At 39.7% G+C, this 23300-nt stretch overlaps 1 protein-coding gene across 2 annotated transcripts; it reads right to left on the bottom strand.

The window, feature by feature from the left end:
• Positions 1–3451: 3451 nt before the first annotated feature.
• COPB1 (COPI coat complex subunit beta 1) lies at positions 3452–22821 on the bottom strand. 2 transcript variants are annotated; one of them, XM_032112435.1, is made up of 22 exons: positions 22700–22821; positions 20027–20178; positions 19124–19353; positions 18239–18408; positions 17925–18039; positions 17275–17367; positions 15948–16085; positions 14847–14966; positions 14353–14460; positions 14116–14262; positions 13551–13696; positions 12450–12546; positions 11669–11829; positions 11001–11121; positions 10417–10644; positions 10062–10241; positions 9113–9257; positions 7575–7694; positions 7107–7252; positions 5791–5880; positions 4905–5060; positions 3452–3786 (listed from the first exon to the last, which is right to left on the bottom strand). In XM_032112435.1, the coding sequence occupies exons 2-22, from the start codon at positions 20115–20117 to the stop codon at positions 3727–3729; spliced, it is 2862 nt and encodes a 953-aa protein (XP_031968326.1). In that variant the 5' UTR covers positions 20118–20178; positions 22700–22821; the 3' UTR covers positions 3452–3726. The 2 variants fall into 2 exon arrangements, with proteins under 2 accessions (XP_031968326.1, XP_031968327.1); XM_032112436.1 differs by lacking the exon at positions 22700–22821 and adding an exon at positions 20452–20548 and having other exon boundaries at positions 3456–3786.
• Between the last annotated feature and the right edge of the window lie 479 nt (positions 22822–23300).

Raw genomic sequence — 23300 nt, 5'->3', positions numbered from 1 at the left:
TCCATTCTATTCTTAACAATTGTGGATCACCGACAAAATTTTAAAAATTAGACACAGTTTAGAAAAGGTTAAAATCACAAGCTACAGAATATACACCAAAAAAATCAGGAGAAATGTCTAGTGAAATACAGTGGATGTTTTATAGCTTTGCTCAAACAGAAAATGGCCTAGGTTAGTATTACAAATGTACAGTCGAAGTTACAGTTAGAATTTCTTATGTTACACCTACATCCCTTTCTTAGTGAATTCATTTTCATGTCTCTCAAATGGGAGATCCTCCCTAGGCCAGCTGTATACAGCCAAATCTATCTCACTGTGCTTTAGACAAGTAAAATCTCTAGAGAAAAGGCAGTGTTTGAACAGATGTACTGTACTAGTAATCCGAGCTGTGAATTGCTGTGCACTGCTTACACTTAGCTAGGCAACCTAAAAATATACAAAAACCAATGGAAAGTGACCCCAAGAGTGGGCCAAAATTACTTTCTACTGCTTATATGACAGAACTTGCAGCACATCCCTGCACCAGATCCTTTACTTTCTTCCTTAACACTTAAAAAAGAGAAAACAAAAAAACAACCTCCCAAAATTTATCAGTTGCAAGACAGCACCCCCTGGTGTAACAGCACAAGAAAACTTTGAAGAATTTATAAAATGCCTTAAATTTGTGCTGGGGTGCTGCTAACTAACAGGATTAAGTGACTGAGTCTTTCAGCTGCAGTTTTGTGCCAAAAAGCACATGATACAAAGCAAATACCTCACACAAGGCTTCACATTTCTCAGAGGAGCATAAAGCTGCCTCTACAGAACCACTCATAAATCTTTCTGAATGTCAGCCTACAAATTAAGTTCCTCTATGGCCTGATTTTTAACTGATTTTTTTACATTACCTATAAAGTTCCTATAAATCCAGTCTCCCTATTCATGCTTTCATAGGATGAGTCCTTCCACTCCCAGATGAGAGTTTCCCACATCTGCCTGTCCTCAGAAAAAATTCCTGCTTCTCATGTTATCATCTAAATAAGACATAAATATAAATCCTTGTGAGGGCCTGAATAAAGAAACCTGTCCCTGATTCCTGGTAGCAGGGACATCAGGAGCAGGGGCATAAGAGAAACTGGCTTCCTGCTATGCCAGCACTGCATCCTGCAATGACTTTCTAAAACTTTTAATGGAAAAGCAGCAAGCTTTCTTGCTCCATTTACTCCTCCTGGTAATTTATTCCTCTTCTCATCAAAGTTTCTGAAATCAGAGAAGTGGAATAACACTCTCTTAACCAAAGCACAGTGCATGCAATACACACTGCTGCGCAGGAAACAGGTTATGGCAACCTCCTGGTACCAAGTCTGGGACAATTCAGAGCCACAGATGTACACCAGCTTTTACTGCAATGAAAAGGCTGCAAGTGGATCCTGAAGAATGATCAAGATATTCCCTTATATGCACAGGACCAGAATCAGTTTTTTATCTGAGCTGATGAGCAAAAGCTTAGCCAGAACACAACAGGATGGATATATAAAAGAACGGAATTTCATCTCTGAAGTATAGACATGAAACACAGATCTAACATTTTTTAGTGTTCAGGCTACTAAAAAAATGCATGCCATCAATGAGAACGTCTGTACAAAATCTGCAGGAGAGCTACTGAAAAGCATGGCAGGTGGAAAATGAATCCTAAAGTCACAGCAGCTTCTGCTGCACAGGTGTTTCCATGTCCTTCCATAAAATCCTGATAGCAAAAAATATCCTAAACAAAATTATGTTCCCCTCCCAGCTGACTAAGAGCCACTTGAAATATGGATGTCTGCATGTGCCAGGATGTTTTGCTATTCTCCAATGAGGAGAGCAGATTGTGACTGAAACATGGCTTGGATAACACATACTGGAAATCATTATCCTTCTCCAAAAACATCCCTTCCTTGGCTGTGGTCACCAAATCCATCCCATCCAAACCAGTCAGTACACAAAGAGCTATGACTCAGTCTCTGTTAGTGTCTTACAACAGTATCTTCATGGAGAGATGAAACCATCCACTGGACTCCTAGGATTTTCTTTTATCTTGGTTTGGCTTTAAGTGATTGCAGAATGAGATCCCCCACACTCACCCCAAAGCAGCACACTGATATCCATGGAATTTCACAGGAGCTCCCATAGAGCACACTCCTAATGCTTTTCTCCCATCACCACTTCTCGCCCTCAAACTAGGAAGTTTTAAGCAGTTAAGATCACAATTTGATTATCTCTACTACATCCTTGTGAATCTGGCATAACTTCCTAGAAAGGGAATACAACTGCTGTGGGATCACGCAGAGACATAAGTACATTATCAAAGCAGCTCTGCATCCTCACAGCTTCAGCTCTTGCTGCTATCATGTTACGCATGAGCTGAAGCTTTCATTAAAAACCAAAAAAATGGCAGAATCAAACAGGGATTTCAAAACATGCAAAACAAATGGCTAATTCAGCAAAACCATGCTGAGGTTTTGCATTGCACTTCTAGGGCCATCCTTTAGTCAGATAAAATACAGTCGGCCAGACTATTTCATTTCAGAATTTACATATGTGCTCCTTGTGCTTATTCAGAATGAAAAATAAGTATTTTCATCACTGAGGCATTAAATGTTTTGGGAAGCAGCTACTTGGAATATTCTCTTCTGTCCTTCTGGAGCAGGTCACAGCTGTGGAAATCCAGCAGCAGGACTTTCAGCCAACTGGAAAAGTACTGCTGGCTCTGGACACTCTTCTGTAGAAGTAAAAGCTTGCAACAATTTAACGAATTCAGAATTAAGGCTGAATAGATTCAGCTGACAGTATTTGCAACCTAATGGTTATAGGTTTTAATCCACTGCTAATTTGCGTAAGATTGAGTAGCCAAATGGTGTTAACTCACTTCAACATCCTGACCTGACCTTCAGTCACAACTCTTCATTTTCAACTTAGCTCAATTCACTGCAAGCTCATGAGTCTGAATCTTTCCTTCCTGAGCTCACACACGTGGCTAATGGCTGCATTCACTGAAAAACTGCTTATGCTGCTACAGCTGTAACACTGCACTTGGCTGTCTTTTCCACATTAACTGAAAAATAAGAACACCACCAGCAATGTTATGTTACTCGGGATAACAACGCTAGGAAAGCACTTCAGAAACAAAGTTTAAGGTTCTACAACTTGCTGGCAAGAGCTGAATTTTGACAGTCTCTTTTCTGGTACTACAAGCTTGTCTGTGCCAAGCTATTATATAGAGCCTTTAATTTAGCTGGCAAATTTATATTCTCCTAGCTATACCAGTGTATTTTAAGAATCATGATCACACATTCACAAATTCAGGCCTAGGCATTATTGAAAACACTCAAGCTAGTACAGACTCCAACTTTCTCAGAGTATCAAAATACCCCTGGACAGATATTCAATACCGATCAGAGAATACAGAGATTATAATTTAGAGACAAAACAGTACTGGCATAATTTGTTTATTGTACTGTGAGCATCAGTATATATTAGAGACAAAGAAAACATGACTTCCAGGACAAAGGAAAAAAACCCTGGAGATTTAAAAGTTTGCTCAATATCAATCATGGAGAACCTATAAATTATCTGCTGGAATGCTTTCAGCTCAAAAGCTTGGCTTCTATAATTACAGAACACTGAAGAATATAAGATGTTCTGGATCCCAAAAGCCACATACCTAAGGTTAAATTGTAAAAGACCTGTAAAGACATAAGGTAAAATTTATAAACTTGTCTTCTTCTGAGACAGATTGATCTTATCTCCAAGACTCAGGGCCATTCCCTGTAAGGAAAAGAAAGACAACAATCATGACACAAATACTTCACTTGAAAATAACTTTATCCCATCTACATTAAAATGGAAGTTCCATGTATAGAAATCTATGAAGTCAGTGGCATGGAAATTTCTAGCTGTTCACTGTGCACATGTCATAGTGGTCACTCCCTCAACACTCGGTAAAGGTTAGGTCTACATATATTATTGAAACAATCAAACTTAATTGAGCTGGGAACTTTTAAAAGTGTTAGCAACCTGAAAAGCAGAAGAACAAAACCAATTTTAACCTTCTGACCTCCCATCAATTGAAAGAGGACTGCCAGGGGAGAAATTAAAACTGCCAGTCCAGTTACTGAAACTCAACTGTTGAAAGTCCCAGTGCTGATATCAGCACACTCAGCGCACCAAGGCTATGGAAAATAATTTAATCACAGAGCCATATTAATATTGCATAGAAACTGAGCAACTCTCAAAAGAAACTGCATGAATAAATCCACATATTCAATAGCACAATGACTTCAAGATGAAACCATGCTGCATACGTAATCGAATGCAGATTATGTAAAAATGGCACTGTAACATATCAGAAACTTTAATTTAAACCAGTCCAAAATCTTTACAGTGACATCACATAAACAAAATGGCTTGAATACTCTTAGGTACTCCTTTATTGTACACTGTTTAAAGTACTTCTATTGTACATTGGTTTACTTTATTTACTCAAAATGCCATTCATTTTTTTTTAATTGGGAGGTAGAAATTCTAAAATCCAAAGCAGACTCATATACCTACAGAAAATATTCCTACTAAAAAACCTGGGGTTTGTTTTTAAAAAGAATCAGTGAACAGCAATTACATGCATAAAATTTCCTTGTTGTGTGACAACTGAAAGTGTAATTTGGTAGGAAGAACATCATGCAACCCTGGGGCATATTTGCTCTTTATTTAAAAGCAAATAAAATATCCCATCCTATTTGCACCTCTATGGACAAAATTGGGAAATCCTGGCGCAAAGGCCTATTTTATGGTAACACACCAGGAGAAAAGACTGCAAAAAATCCATCGATTTTTAAGGGTGCTTGGTACATTGTCCTAAAAATGCCAAGGATGCCAAGCCCTGTTACCTGACTCTTGGCCCGGATCCGTATGTGACCTGTGACAGGCGCCTCTGGCCCCAGGTGAATTGGCTTCTCAATGCTCACATTGGCCAGGGCATCTTCTCCGAATATGGAACGGGCGTAAAGATTGGCGGCCATAAAGCCACAATAGCCTGAGAGAGCCTATGGAAAGCACAGGGGAACTCTTAAAAACCCAAAATCCTCTAAACACAGTTTAGTTCACCCCACTTTAGCTAGGCAGTTGTCAATGTATCACGTTTAAACTTCTTTCTTCATCTGCAACGTTTCGTAACGTGTGGGAATCATGCACTGGGAAAGTGGTGGCCTTTTCCTACAATTAATATTGGAAATTATGCAGTCTATAAAATACATCAAGACAAGACAGGAGGGCATTTTATGGTTTGTTTTAACCAGCAGCAAAATGGCAAAGAAGCTCAATAGCTACTATACTTAATTTGGCTATGATACATGTATTAGTTAATAGCTACCACACATACTATATCTTAACAGCAAGTAGCTGTTCTATATATTTATTTTTCTTTACAACAAAAAGGCTAAAATGGCAAAGGAAAGGTAAATTTTGTCAGAGAAGGAAGAAATTTGGAGCTACTAAAAAAATCCTTGATGTAAACAGATGGCCCCACCAAGTCTATACCACAGCTTAGCTACTATGAATCAAAACGGACATTCTGATTTTCCAGCTTGGGACAACGGAGAATTTTGGTAGTATTTATTTGCTTGTACTCATGTCAGACCACTCATTTAAAAACTTTGAAGTATATGTACTATTTCATATTGTAAGCAGCTACATTAATAACAAATGCTGACCAAATTAAACAATAAAGCACAGGAACTAAAAAAGGTATTCAAAAATCTCCAAGAAATAGCTCACCTTCTCTGGAGTCAGGCATTTCATATTGGTTGACTTCAGTATGTGCTGTAAGTATTCATTTAAATCAATGATATTTGTATTCACTGTTACCTTTAAGAAGGAAAAAAAAAAAGGCAATTACTTTCATTAGCACCTCAAGTATTTCTGAAATCTCTCCTTCAGGGCTCTATAAAGGAGATCACTTCTGCATTCCTCCTTGAGGAACAGCACACTCAGTAAGCTGGATGCACTTCCCACTATGTGGTTGCATCATAGGAAGTCTTCCCCTCCTGCCATCCACTTGTTAAGATGGAGAATTTAATGTTATTACCATGTTTCTAAAATATATTGGATGAATATGATAATCTGTTGAACATCTAGATTCTCTACACCAAACAGTGAACCCCTTGTCTGAATACAGTTTACACATTGCCAGAACAAGAAATAGAGATACCTAGTCCAAAGTTTGCTTGTAACCTGTGATAAAGATTACTTTCATCTTCCCCTTCTAGCAACAAGGCTCTCTGTGCTGCCTTGGCTTCATCATATTGAATATTATAGATCTTGTCTAAATTGGTTTTTAACACATCTCTTACAAGGAGTTTACAAACTGCTAAGGCTTCATATACCATGTATTATAACTTATCATGCACAAGTTTCCCCCAAGACATTTAAATCTAGCCTCAAGCGAGCACACCTATGTACTAAACAAGGCTGCAGTTCACGTAAAATATCTCCCATTCTGGTTTAATGTTTCTACTCTATCCTTATATTTATCTCCCTTAAACCCTTTCTTTAGGTTTGGGCACGCTCAATTACGATGAAGTGTAGCCACGGTCTTGCTGGTCTCACACAGCACCCACAACTTTATGCTACAGCTGTACTGCAAGGTGAAAGAAAGATATTCCTGTCCCCCTGGCAGAAGGCTGGACTACATGACCTTTAAAAGGTCCCTTGCCACCCAAAAGACAAGTAATTCAGAACTGGAGAGGCTGAGCAGCACGAATAATTCTGCAGCCTCAGCATAAACTTACACTTGTTGCCTCTCACCTTTGAGCCAAAATACACAGCAACCACCAGTCAGTTTGGACAGCTTCCATACAGGAGGTAAAGCACAATGCACGCAACCTCTTTTGCAAGCCAAAACACCAAGTTATTGCATTGCTAAGCTTGTGAAACTGATAAGATAGCTGTAAGAGAATAAGCTACTTGAGGCAAACATCCAGTGAGGATGTTGAATGAGGTTTATGTGGCAATAGATAATGCTGCTGTAATGAGCTGCTGTAGAACAAGAATTGTACCTCATCAACAAAGTAACATACAAAAACAAAACTAACTTTGTTTTCCCACTCAAATTCTGCCCACATCTGTCTGAACTCAGCATCTGTACAGGAAGCAGGCTGGATGTAATCCATTATGTCGATGTGAATATCGCTGAGAACCACACAGTTTCTGTCGCTGGCTGCTCCAGAGACATCATACACTGCAAGAGAACACACAAAACCACCTGAAGGTTCCAAAAAGTGAATTTGCACTTAATAAGGGTGCTGAGTTACCACCTGCCAGCTAACAACAGTCAACCCTTGCTCAATCTCATGCTGACAATCATCCTAAAGGCAGCACGTTCTATGATGGTTTTAAGTAACAGTGATACAGATTTTTTTTTTAAACCATCATTAAATATTCTTACGTGGTATTTTAATTTTTTGTCCCAGTATGAAGTGCTTTACTTATTTTTGAGCTCATTAAGCAGTTAAAAATGCAACACATTCATGTTAATTTTGCACACTGAGTTGTTTACTTACCAACATTACCAAAAATTATTCCATTTTCTGTTGAAGCGACTTTGACATTAGCTTTAATGTTTGCAAAATCATGTGGAGCGAGTGTCAGAGGAGATGGTTTTTCCACAAGTTTCAAGTCACCTGTGTAAAGAAATTTGGAGATGGGGATCAGGGAACATTAGCAGTACACAATGAGCTTAGCTTTTGGAACAACACCTTTTTATTTTCCTGCCATTCAATTTTTGTATCTACAGAGCTGCACTAAACACCACCATAAAGATATTAGTTGATTTGCAATTGGTTGTCCTTTATAGTTTTCTAATTGCAAGATAAATTACATTACATACAAATTTCAGTTAAAATATTGCTGTGTTCGCCCAAACCCCACTGAAAACAAATGCAAATACTGACTGAAATGGGTTTTGGATCAAGTTGAGCATTAATTATTTAACAAGGAAATGGTTAATTCTACCTTGTGTTTTAATCACTGACAACATCGTAAGACCTAACCCTACAGTCAAGTGCCTCAAACCCGAAGTACAATGTCCAGCACTGCAGGCACTAAGCTATTTATAAACAGGTCAAAGTATCCCCTTGATCCTGAATATAATTGCTCCAAGGAAACACTAAGGGATGCATTTTTACTAATCCTTCAGCAAGCAACTGTAAGACTCCTTAGTTCTATTAAACTGCAATTTGAGAACACAGCATGAACAGCATGAGCTCTATCCACAGGACTAATGCCTCAAGTCAGCTTTTGTAGTACCTTAGCTGGGAAATATAAAATTCCACCTTACTGAGCTGACAAATAGAAAAATACAACCTATTAAATAATACATCCATTTTATTTATTTCCATCATTAGTCCCATCAAATGATTTACAAAATTTTAGGAGAAAGGTTATGCCCCCTCCAGTCATATTTACAATAGTGAAAAGTGCATGAGTTCTCCCAGCATATTGTAAATGTATTTCAGCTCCTGACTGCCAAAGCAGAGGACAACTAATAAGAAACTGGTTACTGCTCTTGAATTATCTGCTCCAGTGATGTCTCTAAGGGAAGTTAACGAAGCCTCAGTATTGTTCAAGCAAGACTCTGGTACAGCTCTTGGTACAGGGAATGGTTTCAGCTGGGTGAATGCAGTACTTAAGTACTTCAGGCTGAGTGCAAAAACCACCTAGGGCAGATGGCTTTCTGCTCCATACCAGTTGGGATTTTGACCTATTTTTATTTTCCTGTCTATGGTAGCAGCACAATGGAAAATAAGTACATCAAAAAAACCTGTATATATTTCAGGAAAAAAATGAGAAGGGGAAATGAATGCTATGTTTTTAGTGATAAAATCTGACTAGGGTTTATATCACCAGATACCACTGTCAGTGTCAATACATACAAGACTTCCAGCAAATATAAAAAAAGTGTATTTTTAAAGGCATTCAAAAACATACTTTCAAAATGGCAACTAACTGGCATCACATTGGAGGTGTTTCAGGAATTCCTTACAGCCCAATGCCCAAAACCTCAGAGCTGCTTTGTTTGCAGCAGTTCAGCCCTCCTTACCCAGCGTGGCCAGCTCCAGGGTGCAGTTCTGCAGAGTGTCACTGGTCTGGTTGACCACCAGCACGTCCAGCACAATGTCGTACTGATTGACGTGGACATAAGCTTCTGCATACACAGGGTCTGAGAAACCTGTCAGCTGAGTAACCTGTGACACAAGCCAAGGGATTCGCCTTCTCAGAAACCAGTTTAAAACACAGAATCATGTCCAACAATGACAAAAAATAAGAAAAAAGTAATAAAATACAATTAAATCCATTCTTCTTTAATATGAGCCTCCAAAATAAGTAGTTTTCCTTCACACGTCCCCCTGCACACACAGTACAATTATAAAACCTCTCCAGATGAAATGTATTCTGAACTGACAAGTTCCTAAAATATGAACTGTAATGCCATTTATCCTTAAAATGATCCGTAGGACAAGGAAATGCTGACTTAAAATGAAAAGGTAATTTTAAGCATCAAAAGGAATTTATCCAGTCTTTAAAAGTCTGGGGGTTTAACTCTTAACTAATGAATTAATCAAGTGATTTCTTCTCTTTAAACCTCCTCAGCAGGTTCTGGTAATCAGCAGAAAAAAAGGGCATAAAGAGTTAAATAAGGATGCATTGCACTTGGCAGTAGGATAGCATCCAAAGAAAGGGGTTCTTAATCACTTGTGACATCCCTGCTCCCTTCCATGTGAACCTTACTGGGATCTTCAAACCATTAAATCCTAATTTCTTCTCCATATTCCACCAGCTCAGCACTCTCCCAAGTCTCCTTCTTGTTAGTCCCCATCCCATTTGAGACGGTAACAACTATAAGCACAAGTGCTTTTCTTTTTCTCCTGACCCCAACCAGGATACACCTGGGTCTTCCCAATCAACCAGCATAGTCTGGTTCATCAGTTCCAGCCTGCAATTCCCAAAGTGATCCCATGTATATAATTAAAACACCGATTTCCCACTACCTTATTAAGCTTGGAAGCAAGAGGATCAGCAGCCTCTTTCCTCTGTGTGTTTCCCATTGCTGCAAGAAGGCTAAGCTGGAACTGGTCTTCTTTTGAGCTCGTTTCATTTTTAGCAGTAAGCTGCATGAAGGAAATGGGATCATCTGGCTGAATCGTCACATTCCTCTTCTCAGATTCTTTCTGCAGGAAGAGAATAATTCAAGAATTCACAGTGAATTCCATTCTTTAGCACAGAAAAACAGTCAAATAATGGCTGACTAACAGAATCAAATGGCGACATTTCTGGGACCAGCTTGGATGTGAACATCCACAGAAAACTCCAAGTGTTTATGGTTACACGCTTTTAATAGCTCACCTTCTGGGAAAGTTTTTCTTCTTCTAGCTTGGCTGACAGCATATGAGAGAGGGACTGCCTGCATTCTTTGTTGAAAATGTCATTCATAAGAGGAGAACACTCTGACAACACTTTCAGACACAACGAAATACGATCCACATCATCATCTGTAATTGGCTTCTTGGGAAGAGAAGACTTTCCCAAATGGAGAATAGTGGCCATCAGCAGCATAGCTTCAGCATTAAAGGACTGAGAAGGAGGACAAAGAAAAGAGAATGGAAGAAGGTTATTGCATTTTCCACAGCTTTAAAGAAATGTTAATTTCTGACTTATTTTAAAAAAGGTGCCTATTAATCAAATTATAACATGTCTGAGCAGATTACTTAGTTTTTTAGTACTTGTTATCTGAAACCAAGCAGAATGATTTAGACACTGTCTAGACAGAGTGGCTGGAAAGCAGGTCCTATTTGTGACCCAAACTATCATTATTATCCAATCACATAACTGGCACTTCACTTTGGACTTAACCCGTTTTGCATCTGTTTAAAAGAAAAGAACCCATAAGCAGCACTTCCTTGAATGGGAAAACACAAGAGATGACTCACATTTTGTTTCTTCTTTTCCTGAACTAGGGACACATAACGTAAAGCAATCTTGGTTAAAGTTGTAGCAAGGGAAGCTGCAACAAAGAAATCTCCATCCAGCAGGAATCCTCGTAATGGAGGTCTGCAAAGACAAATGATCCTCAGAAAACTACTTTTGGACTACAATCTTCAGCCTACTTCTCTTGATACCTTAACTTTTATACTGTACAAGCAAAAAAAGCTTGAAACACCTCACAAGGTTGGGTTTTTTCCTTCTCAAAGTAATTTTCCAGATATAAAGATTTTCACAAGTCGCACAGTCATTTCCACATGGACTAGGGAGAGAGAGGTGTAGTAGTGCAAGGTGATATCAAGGGAAGAAAATGTTTTAATCTAAAGACAACATCTCTGTATCCAACTAAAATTGTGAGAGAGCTTTACATATTAAGAAAAATCGACTAGAATTTAGGATATCATAATTAATAAAGTTCTTATTTATGCAGTAAGTTTTGATTACTAAATCCTAAGCAATTGGGCAACTTCCTGTGGGATACTATCTAGTTGGGATAATACCTTAAAACAGGAAATTCCCTCAACCACTGAACTCTGTATGAGTGATAATACCACTCAAATAAAAAAAGATAAAAATTAACCAAGTCATTCCTGGCCAAGCATGAAATCACAAATACCTGTCTTCTTCCTTTTTGGCAGGTCGGGAACTGCTAAGAGCACTTTGTGTTGCGTAAGTGCCCATTTCTGTCACTAATTTTTGGGCTGGACCCACAGACACCTCTTCTTCAGGTTTGAGCTCACCAGCTTCTTTCTTGATTTCAGATTCCACTATTGGGATCTAGAAATGAGCAGGAAGCAATTGTTACAATTAAAATAAAAGATGCAGTTTTCTTCTGCAGAAGGTTTTAATAAAAATTACCTGCATTACTTAAGTTTTTATAAGCAAAAGGTCAGCTACAGTGCAACACTTTGGGGAGAATTTGAGGGGATAAGCAGATGTTGAAATACATACAGATGCTTCCTACACATGCAATAAAACTCTCATTAATGAATTAGGTTTTGTCATAGAAGTCTTTTCCTCAGAACAACCCAGACTTAGCATACTTTCTTTACTACTGGATATATTAAATCATAATTTTCCAATTTGCAATAATTTTCTGAAATAAGGAATTTCTCAACTCTTCTTTTAATAGACATCATTTATTCTCAGCTCAAGTATGCTACTTGAAAAAAAATGAATAACAAATGCAAAACCCTGACTGCTTTTTACTTAAGATTTCCTGTGCACATGCCATTACACATCAGAAGTCCTCAAAACACTGCTGCATCTTACTTGATCTTTCTAAAATACCTTTTTCTTAGAAAACCCAGTGGTTTTCTAAGAAAAAGGTACTTTAAAATAATGGCAGGACAAACCACAAAGAGCCAGTAAACACAAAAACCCCGAAGTACACACACCTCTCCGAGTGATCTGCGAACCTCTGTCATTACACTCTGTATATCCTCCTTTGTGCTGCAATATTCTCCCAGGATCCATAACGCTCCTCGATAAATCCTGAAACAAGAACACTAATTTAAATCATGCTTTCATGATATACTCAAACTAGCACCAAGAAAACTGATTTATGGTCAGTTGGTAAAGGCCAGTCTTGACAAATTCAAAAGGACACAACTGACAAAAGCAGGTTAAATCAAAAGCAATTATCCTTCTGGCCTCAGTAAACTCACGAACAAGTACATCAAATTAAATGTATTCTCTGCTACAAATTTATTTCCATCTGTGTTAATCCTGACATATACAAAATTAAATTTCATTGTGATCATAATGAAATACTCTACTGCATGTGAATAAAGTCAGCTCTAAATTCTCCATTTAACTGAGACAAACTAATTTTTCCATTATACAGAAGAAAATGAAAAACCAGAACAAGAATGAAAATTAGGAAAAAAATAGCAAAGCTTCAGAGGGGTTTTTTTTCCCATTTAATGAGATTACAGTGGAGATGAGATTCAGAGTTTTCTCTGTATTAGAATGACAGAGTGCTCTTCTGATACAGAGAAATTCTCATTTGACTTAACTTTTACAGATCCATCAGCAAACCAAGTGTTTAGAGCCCTGAAAGGTACTAAAACAGCTTTATTGTTTGCAAAGCTCAGCCTATGTTAGATTGGGTTTTCTAATAAATGTGCAGTATTTCCAGTTGCCTACAAGCGTAAATTCTTTAGGAATTCTGTTTTAACCAATATATTACTTTATGGCTGGCCTTCATCAACAATGCTATTTCCTAGCAAGTGGAATCACAATTATCAACTGCATTATAGAAATTAGAATTGTATTTATTTTCTTTATTCAATGCAACAAACACCCAATTTATCTCTTGTACAAGCAGACAAGAAGGAAGCTGTACCTAGAAATCCTCTACCTCAAAATATCTCAGATTCAGTCACACTCTGTGTGGGTCACATGGATTTTGGTACATATTTCATGACAAAATACATTCAATGCAAGTGAGCCACCAGGTGCTCCAAAGTCTGTTTGATATCATATTTTGGACTCACTTGACAGATTTAATAGCGTGAAAGACTTCGAGCATCTTCTCAACAATAAGAGGTCTGAGGTTATCAAATCTCTGGATCGCTTCCCGCACAAACTCCAGGACATCGGCGGCTGCTGCTTCATTGTTATCACTAAGGAACTCCATCAGCTGCCACAGAAGGGTGAACGTCATCACAAACAGCAGCACAGATAAGTTTGTACAATACTTCCCTTCTATGTTTAGAAAAATAAAATTGCTTATGTTCTCCCATGAAACAAAACTGAAGTCAAACAACCTTAAGTACATTCCAGACAAGCATCAATAATCATAATCCCAAACTGTTTTTCTAGTGATACAAATTATTGCACTTTTAAAGGTCCTCTTCAGCTCATGTTCTTCAAAAATATTTAAAAATAGTCTCAGAAGACAAATAATTACAGCATCAAAAGTCCTATGTTTCTTTAGGAATTAAAAATAGCATTGCTTCTGTGAAGCCACTATTAGGAACACCTCAGCTTTAGCAATTCTGCAGGTGTTGAGTATAGGTATAACACACTTAATGACAACGTAATGAAACATTTGCATACCACTGGAATAACGTTTGCAGCCATGTCTGGGAAGCGAACACTGCAGGAATGCAGTGTCCGAACCAGGAGCTGCCGGTACTTGTCTGTATCTTCATGCTCCGTCACATTATTAGTTTTAATCACTTCCTTCTTCAGAACAATCACAAGCTGCAGAAAAGATCAAACCAAATTTTTAAAAAGTGACATTTTTCAAAAGAAAAATAATAGTGTAATGAATCAAAAGTACATGTAATTTACCTCCTCCACATTTCTTGAAGACACAAGATCCAGAGCCAGCTGAAGGGTCTTTTTGCGCACTTCTAGATCTGGGGTGCTCAACACTCTGAGGATGTCCATAACTAGATCCTGAAACAGTAACAAAAGAAGTACTTTGCTGTTTTAAATTACTTCCTTTTCATACAGTTCTATTTTTCAGTCCTCAATGATTTTCAAAGCCTTTCTGGATACATAATATATGATCTACTGACAAGCAAACAACAGGCATTAGAATTTCTCAGTGCTCATTTAATACATTCTACATTTACACAGAAGTCTCGTTAATTCTTATGCAGACAATAAAAGCACCAAGTCGTAAACATAAAAGTGCATCCAATATGTTTTGACCAAAAACATACCAACAGAAAATTGAAACTTCAGAAGTATTTTTCTCCATACATTGCAAAAACCTGAAAGCTCTGTTATTGAAGGCTTTTCCTTCCTAAGGCTTGCAGGAAAAGAGACAGCTCACATACCTGCAACACTCGTTCATGGGAGGGATGCTCCTTTAACTCAATCAACCGGTCCAAGACAATCAGTTTCACATTATTATCACTTTCTTTAATAATCAAATCTATGTAGCATTGGGCAGCAGCCTAAAATTAAAAGGATCAAAGCCATTTTTTAAGTAATGAAGAGCAGAAACTGGAAAATTTCCAAAACCAAGGAAAAGACTCCTTCTATTTTACTATTAAAGCAGCTGCTCAAAGTTGGCATAGAAACTAACCTGATACACAGACTTTAAAGTTTTTTGGTCCATCATAAACTGATTCTACCACCACGTTACAAAAATCACATATGAAGGTTCACAATGACATCAATTTACAATGCACAGACTTGATTTCAAATTCAAAGAAAGACGTAAGATAGATTATCTGACATGCTTTGGGTCAGCTGAAATATGCAACAGGGCATGAAAACCAACTTAAAAGAGTTGGCAGTGTTAGCCTAGCTAGATATGGTTTTAATGACAGCTTCTATGTACAGTGTGTCTACTCAACAAAAATGGGGATGCCAAACCAAGAAGGTTGGAATTCATACTTCCCCTGACCTTTGGAAACTACTATTTACAGTGCTTTAAATCTATGCATAACCTATCTTTGAAATTTCCATACAAGTTCAAAATTTCTGAGTGATCTTAAATAATCAGCTGTACAAACATAAAACTAAGAACCCCAGGTCAATCAGTAATCAACATGAATCTTCACTGTTTTATGCTTCTACCCTGGTCTGAAATGAGTCATATTCACAAGGAAAAAATTTAATCCAACCTCTGAAATCTTCAGATGTAATCTGCTTTGCTAACTAGGCCAAGCAGACTGTAGGGTGGTCCAAGACACTGGAGAGTATGCAAGCCTGTCCCCTACCAAAGCGACATGATGTCCACTAGCTCCAGGCCTGCACAGTCTTTTTTTGTGACCAGTTCTAAGAGATACTTTAAGATAGTGTTTCACATGAGAAGTGTTGCACAGCCCATATTACTAAAGCCTTCACTCCTTCAAAGTACCAACATGCAGCACAGTGTTCATTTCAGTGCATTAGAAGCTACTGAAGAGCTGAAACCCACACTTGCATACCTTGATTGCTGTGGGTGCACTGGAGAGTGTGACCAGAGTACCTGCAGCCTCATACTTCACCGCAGGACTTGAGGACTGCAGCAGGTTGTAGATGCAGCGAATGAACCGAGCTCTCTCCGATGGATTTGCATGACAGACCTCGATAAAAGAATGATCCACAGTTGGCACATAAAGAAAAGAGCAATCCTACAGCTTACCTGCTCCACTATCTTACAGAGAGGAGAAATTAAGCAAAAGGTGACAACCTTTTCTGGTGTGTCTTGGGATGACTTTATGATGTATATCCCATATTGCTGCCCTATGCCCAGGAACTAATTTTGTGCCTTTCCATGTCTTTCAACTGAGCCTGAGAGGGGGGAGGAAAACCTGAGCAAAACTTCTTCAAAGCAGGCTGCAGCTTGTTCAGGGTCAGACAGAGATAGAGCCTTTTTTTCAGCTGCGGCAGGAGAGCGAGAGCGGAGGGAAGCACCCGGCTTGCTGCTTTCCAGACAGCTTTTGGCCAGCTGTTCAGCTTCTTTTTCTCCAGAGAGAGACTGAGAGTTGAACTTTTGTTTTTTCCTGGAATTTTGGATTTTTTCCCTTTTTCTGCTGGACTGCTTCAATATCAGAACATATCGGGAGGACTTTCCACCGGGCAGAGGGCCTGGCCCTGGGCCAAGCCCCAGCTCCGAGGAGACCAAAGGGAGGACTCCAACGCTTTCCCAGGTTTTTCTCCACAGCGAGGGATTTTATTATTTAGCATTATTGTCCTTTTCCCGCGTGTTTGTTAAATAAATAGTTGTTATCTCCTTCACTTTCCTTTGAGGAGAAAGTTTCTTTTTTCCCGAACCTGGTGGGGGAGGGGTGGTTTGTAACCTGCCCTCTCTCAGAGGATGTATTTCTAAATTTGGCCAAACCAGCACATGGTGACAGGAAGTATCATTCACAGCTGTAAAAATCTAATTACAACAGCTCTTCAAAAGCTGTTCTCAACAACTCTGCGCTATGCTGCAGCATCTTAAAATCTCCCATCAAAAGGAAAGGCAGAGCCTCTACCAGCTTCTGTAAGAGATACCCTGCTCATGCCCACAAAGTTCAGTCTAATAACGCAGTCCCCATCACAGCAAATCATGTGAGACATATTGCTCTATACTGTGTACACTTGAGCTCTTTATCATTTCAAGAGACAAATCTTACTCAGCTGTATTAAGCAATGACATATTCCTGACATGGACTAAAAGGCAGCTATGATGCCTTTTCTGGCAACAGTCTATCCCTTTTAAAAAACAGTCTAATATAATCCAACATGTGCATTTATTTTAAATGTGCCACAATATTTCCCTTTTACCTTGTAAATTAGTTCAACAATAACCAACTGCAGGATGTCACCAAAGGTCTGCACTTGGTCAATACAGGTACTCAAATAATCCAAAGCTCGATCCTACACAAACAGAAGATAAATTATTTTATGTTATTCAGAGTCTGCTCACTCAGTTGAATTTTAAATCAAAACACATTCTAAAAATGAAAACATGAAACAGCCTTTATGCAACACTTCAACAATTTAGGAAAACACTGTAGACCTAAAGAGCAAAATAATCCATCCCATCTAGAGAGGACAAAAAGAGAGACAAACTAAGGGTAATTAGGCACAAAAGACAATTGCCTGTAAAGCAAATAATCCAAAACACTAGACAGAAACTGCCATTTCTTTCTCATGCAACTATAAAAGCTTTAGAACAGTAGATAATGAGGCATTTCTCAATGTCGTTATGCTCACATTTTTCAGCACCTTCACCAAACATAGTACTCCTTTAAAATAAAGGGAGCACTAAAAACCTACATTATCAGTACCAAATATCCCACAAAAGCATTAACACTATCATACATGGGTTTTTTATGAATACAAGCAGTTTATACTACCAACAAACTACTGGCTAGTTACCCAGCATATTTACAATTATTAAACCAAATGATTTTGAGGGCAGGTATCCTTACCTGATCTGCATGAATTAGCATCATAAATGCATTTCTTTTGCAGCTTGCATCTTTCTCATTCACCAAGAAATCATGGATCAGTTCAGGAGCATCAGGTATAAGATGTTCAAAGTTCCTTTACAAGAAAAAATCCTAATTAAAAGAGCTACTGGTAAGGAGTAGAACCCCAGGATGCCCACAGATAGAGGAGAAAAGGCAAACAAACATAAAAATTCTAAACACCACACCAAGCATTGATAAATATTTGAGTTCTCCAAAACTAAAGGTAGCCTTGGTCTTGTGCATGCAGGATTGTGAATTGTTTCTGCACTTGCCTGTAGATGGTGTAAATTGCCAGGACGGCATTCCTGCGCACGTAGCTGTGCCGGTGCTCCAGGCACGCGCGGATGGCCGGCATCAACGGCTCCAGCAGCTCTGCCTCCTTCAGCTTGCAGAGAAAACGGAGAGTGGAGCCTCGGATAAACTCATTTGGGTGCTGAAGATCCTAAAAGCAACAAGAAACATATTTGAAATTACAGACTCTCCAGATGAATGCACTTGCAACCCTCTCCCATGCACAGCTTTCCCATGGTACAAGTTCCCAACATCCATGAAGACACCTCACTGTCTTCTCAAGAAATGTTTTCCTAAAGAAAACATTTACAGAATATTTAGAAACATGTGTTTCTGAGCAGTAAAACTTACAAAGCCTGTAGGATTTTTTTCTGGATTGTATTTGTTTTCTCCGATTACCACAGCTGTGAAAGCTCAGCCTGTGGGCATTCCTGCACACTGGATACTAACTTCTTGTATATATTAGCTCATCTGTTTCCAACCCATTCCCAAAGTTGAAGGTCTTTAATATCTTTATGAAAGAGTTTCCCAAATATACCACAATCGTGTCCTTTTATGATCCATGGCTTGTCCCAAGACACCCTGAAGATGATAATTAAGTTACCCCTCACCTTTAATGTTCACTGACATGGAAACAAGGAGCACTAAATTTTTGTTAAGTCGTAACAGTAAAAGAACACAAAACTCCTTGGTAGTAGGTCTGCTGCCTATCTGCAGTCATCCAGCTCTGAAGCACTGAAACACAACTGTTAGGAAGGAAATGCTGAGCATAAACCCTGTTTATATTTATTCAAGAACACAAAATGATACCCCTTCTATAATGATTCAGCACAGGAACACAAGCAATGAAATAAACAAGAGGCTACCTTTCTGTATGCATCGCACACGAGGATCATTTCCTGCAGGAGCCTGCCATCTGGAGTGGTCTTTGGCACGATCTCCCAAAAGACAAGCAGCAGCTTTTTGATAGTATGGTCTTGGAGAGGCAGCACAAAACGTATGATGGTCATCAGGAGCCCAGGCAGTTTCTCACCATTCAGAATCATAATGATTACTTTCTTCAAGGCCTCCGTCTTCAACTTGACATCTCCTTTTTCTAGAAGAGGAGGAAATGAAGTGAGGAAGGCTGACATGTCACAGTTAGTTTAACAGGAATATTGATCTTCAGTGTCAGAAGACACAAACCCCTCTGAAGGAGCGAAATAGACCATATCAATAAAACTCATGACCTTTTTCTATTAAAGGATAAAGAGGAAGAAAGAGATACTTAAAAATAAGCACGGAATTCCAACTTAGTCCGAGATCAATACATTGGAATTGAAAGAGTTCAAATTCCAAGGCTGTTTCAATGCTTAAATTTATACCAGGATATTACAATATGCTCTGATGTCACACATATACCAGATACTAACACTGCTGTTTTGGCCAGCACATTCCACAGTGCATTGAACAAATGACAATACAATTTGTTGCTTATTCCAAAAAATCTGCTCAAATCTGCCTCAGCCCAAACAGGTATTACTTAAAACTCTCAAAAAAAAAGATTTCAGATTTTGCACAGACTGAGGAGGGCACCAATGCACAGAAGATAATATCACAAAGTTTCTCAAAACACAGCGAAGAGAGGAACATAGAGCTTTCAGAAATCAACAGAAAATAAACATCAAACAGACTTGAGTTTATAGAACGTAAACAAAATTCTAGGAAAGGCACAATGAGAGAATAATTCAGGTAAGAAGGAGTATCCTTCAGTCACTGTCAATACTTGCCTAGATCATTTTTTAAGCTGATTTCAGAAGGTGGCTCTGAATCCATGGGAACATTGATTAACGTGTAACACACGTTCTCTGCAGCAGTCATGGCTCTTGGTTACAGGAGTTCTCTCAAGGGAAGAATTATGTTCACACAAATGTCAGACAACCTAAAAACCAAGCAAACACAGCCATTCCAAAGTTAAAAGATTTTATTAATAAACACAAAAACATTATTATAACTGACTTAATGGCTTGAAGGCATTGCTGGGTTTCTTGAGAAGCCACATTCAAAAGCCTTCTCACTTTGCTGTTACCCTAAAATATTCCCGTTAGCACCACAACGATGAAGAGCATGACATCTTTCAGAGACCATCAAAAAAAGAATAAAATCTTTCAAACATTTTGGGCACAGTCAGGAATAACAGAAGTGTACAGGGCACCTGACTGAAAGTGAATGGATGCAGCAGCTTCTCCCTCACAGAATCATCCCCTGATCCTGGCTGTATAATCCTATTACCTTCCCAGCTTGTGTGCCTCACCAGGTGGACTGATCCAAATTGCAAAATCAGCTGAAAAACTTCACAGAAAAAAGAAAAAAAGAAAAGATAAAGTTCTTGACTTGATCAACAAGTTGAATCAGTCTGTGAAGGAAGCTTTGAAGATGAGCATGTGATCCAACAGAGCAGAGACCAAGGATGGGAGAAAAGACAATGTGATGGAGAGAGGAGCATTTAACCTGCCAGGGATCATCAGATCAGCTAAACTCTACTGTCTCCACTACGCACTAATGAGGAAACCAAGTCTTTTTATGGTGAAAAAGGACAAGAAGGCTACAGATCTATCAAAGCTGCTGTGTGCATGGTAGTCCAGGTAATAAAATTTGCTATTAAGTTCAATTCTCATCCTCATGTTTGTTTTTTCCTTATACAATAGATATCTAGGATGAAATAAACCTTTTTGTTGCATCAATCCTCATTCTCATGTTTGTTTATTCTTTATATAATAGACATCTAGGATCAAATCAACCTTTTTACTCTATCTTTTAAGCAATGCAAAAAGCTCAAGCTTGAGCTTGCTAGACTAATGCTATGACACTACACTGACCAGCACAGCAAAGAAAACTGTTACTGTTTATTACGTGAGCAATTTTGTACTTTCTACAGAAATTGTGTCAAAATAAATTAGCTTTTATTGATATTAATTGTCTACAAGTCTTAGACTCCCTTTTCCCATCAAATGGGCACCCAGAGAACCTCACCCAGAACGGGGAGCACGGAAGTTGTGTTAACCTGGGCTGCTGCCTCTTTCCACACAAGAACACACCTCACCTCAATCAGCACCATAACTACCCCGAAAAATAACTGCAATACAAATTTTCAAGGAAACACTCCTCTTTCCATTATGAATTCTGTATTTTAAGGACTAGATCACTCAAGCTTGCTGTTTACAAATATCTACATAAACCACTCCTTCAAGAAATGACTGGATGTGGTACTTAGCGCCATGCCCTAGGTGACAAGGTGGTGATCAGTCAAAGGTTGGATTTGATGAACTCAGAGCTCTTTCCCAACTGTCTCCTTGCCTCAACAGCAGTTTTTTTGCTTATTTTTCCAATGTTGTTACCCAGAACTCCCACCTCAAAGCCCTGCAGCCAGCACCTTCACCTACAAGAACAATTCACACAGACCATAAAGTGTATCCTTGCAAAAGCAGGGCACATATCTTTACTCATACAAAGACCTCAGCTGCAGAAATTTCCAAAATCACAGTCAAACATGTCTCTGAAATGTGATAAATGAGTGCACTTTGGGCTCTGAAAAGCAGCAATGAAAAACAACCCTCCCAAAAGGCACAGCTGGGAGACTTGGCAGGGAGAACCATCACCAAGTTTTCCTCCTTGCAAGACACCAAGACTTGAAATCAATTTGATCTTTCAGAATCCACACGGACACAGATGTAGGTGCTGTTTAAACTCTCCAGCAGTAGTATTTCTGTCACCTGCGGTGAGTCATAGAATGGTTTGGGTTGGAAGCGACCTTAAAGATGAATTAATTCCAACCTCGTGCCATGAGCAGGGACACCTTCCGCCAGACCAGGCTGCTCAGAGCCCCATCCAACACTTCCAGGGATCCAGAGGCATCCACAACTCCTCTTGGCAACCTGTGCCAGAGCCTCGGCACCCAAGGAAATCGAAAGTTACAGAGTTTGTAGAGCCAGGAAGACAAAAAGCCACGCCTGCTCGCCACCTACATCCCTGGGGAGCCTTAGGAACGGAGGCACCTTATGAACCAAAACCCTAAGAATACACCGTTTTACTGATGCACAACTATAATATAGAATGTTAAAGACGTTTACTAAAAAATCCCGACAAATTTAGAGCCAGCTGAGGGGTATTTCTCCCTTAATGTCCGAGTTCCTACTCCTAGCCCAAACCCGGGCATTTAAAGCTACGAGGCAAAACTTGCCTCAATGAGCGCGTCCACTCCCCTGAGCAAACCCTGAGACCCCACAGCCCCTCAGCCCTCTCCGCGCCACAAACCCTCCCACAGCCGCCCCGCGACCCCGGGGCCCTGCCGGGGGCCACCGGGAAGATGCCGGCGGGGCCCTGAGGCCTCGGGCCTGTGGCACCCAGCGGAGGGGCGGCGCTCGCCCCTTCCCCCCGGCCCCGCGAGGTCGCCGCGGCCCGACCGTGCGGCTCCGTCCTGGGCGGTGGGGTCGGGTCGGGCCGGTCCCGGTGCGGAACTGAGCCCGCGGCGCTGCCGCTCCGGCGATGGCTGACGTGGAGCCGGGCCCGCCCCAGCCACATCGCGCGTACGGCGGCCGCAGCGGGACACGCCTCCCACCAGCGCGAAAGGGGGAAGGGGCGGTGCCTCCCCGCGCGAGGAGGGGCCGCCCTGTGACGTCACGGGCCTGAGGGGGCAGCGGGGAGGGGGAGACCGGGGACCCTCGGGATGCAGGAAAACACCGGGAAAAGTGGTCGAAACTAAGCTTAAAAACCCCGCACAGACAGATAGATAGACAGATAGATAATAAGTAACAACAACAACAAAAAAAAGGACAAAAAAGTGGAGTGGGAAATAACAAAGAGAAAAATAAATAAAAAATAAAGAACTGGGCGAAAAAAAAAAAGTAATTGGGGAAAATTAGTATGGAACTGGAAATGAGATTACACGAAATGAATAAAGAAGAGGGAACGTAAATAAAGAAGAGAAAAATAAAGGGAGGGAAAATAAGGGGAGGGGAACAAGGGGAGGGAAAAAAACAATGGGAGATGGAAAAACAAGGAGCA

This window comes from Corvus moneduloides, chromosome 6 (assembly GCF_009650955.1).
Source record: "Corvus moneduloides isolate bCorMon1 chromosome 6, bCorMon1.pri, whole genome shotgun sequence".
Classification (NCBI taxonomy): domain Eukaryota; kingdom Metazoa; phylum Chordata; class Aves; order Passeriformes; family Corvidae; genus Corvus; species Corvus moneduloides.
The sequence above is the reverse complement of the archived record's forward strand: the minus strand, read 5'-3'. Positions and strand labels throughout refer to the sequence as shown.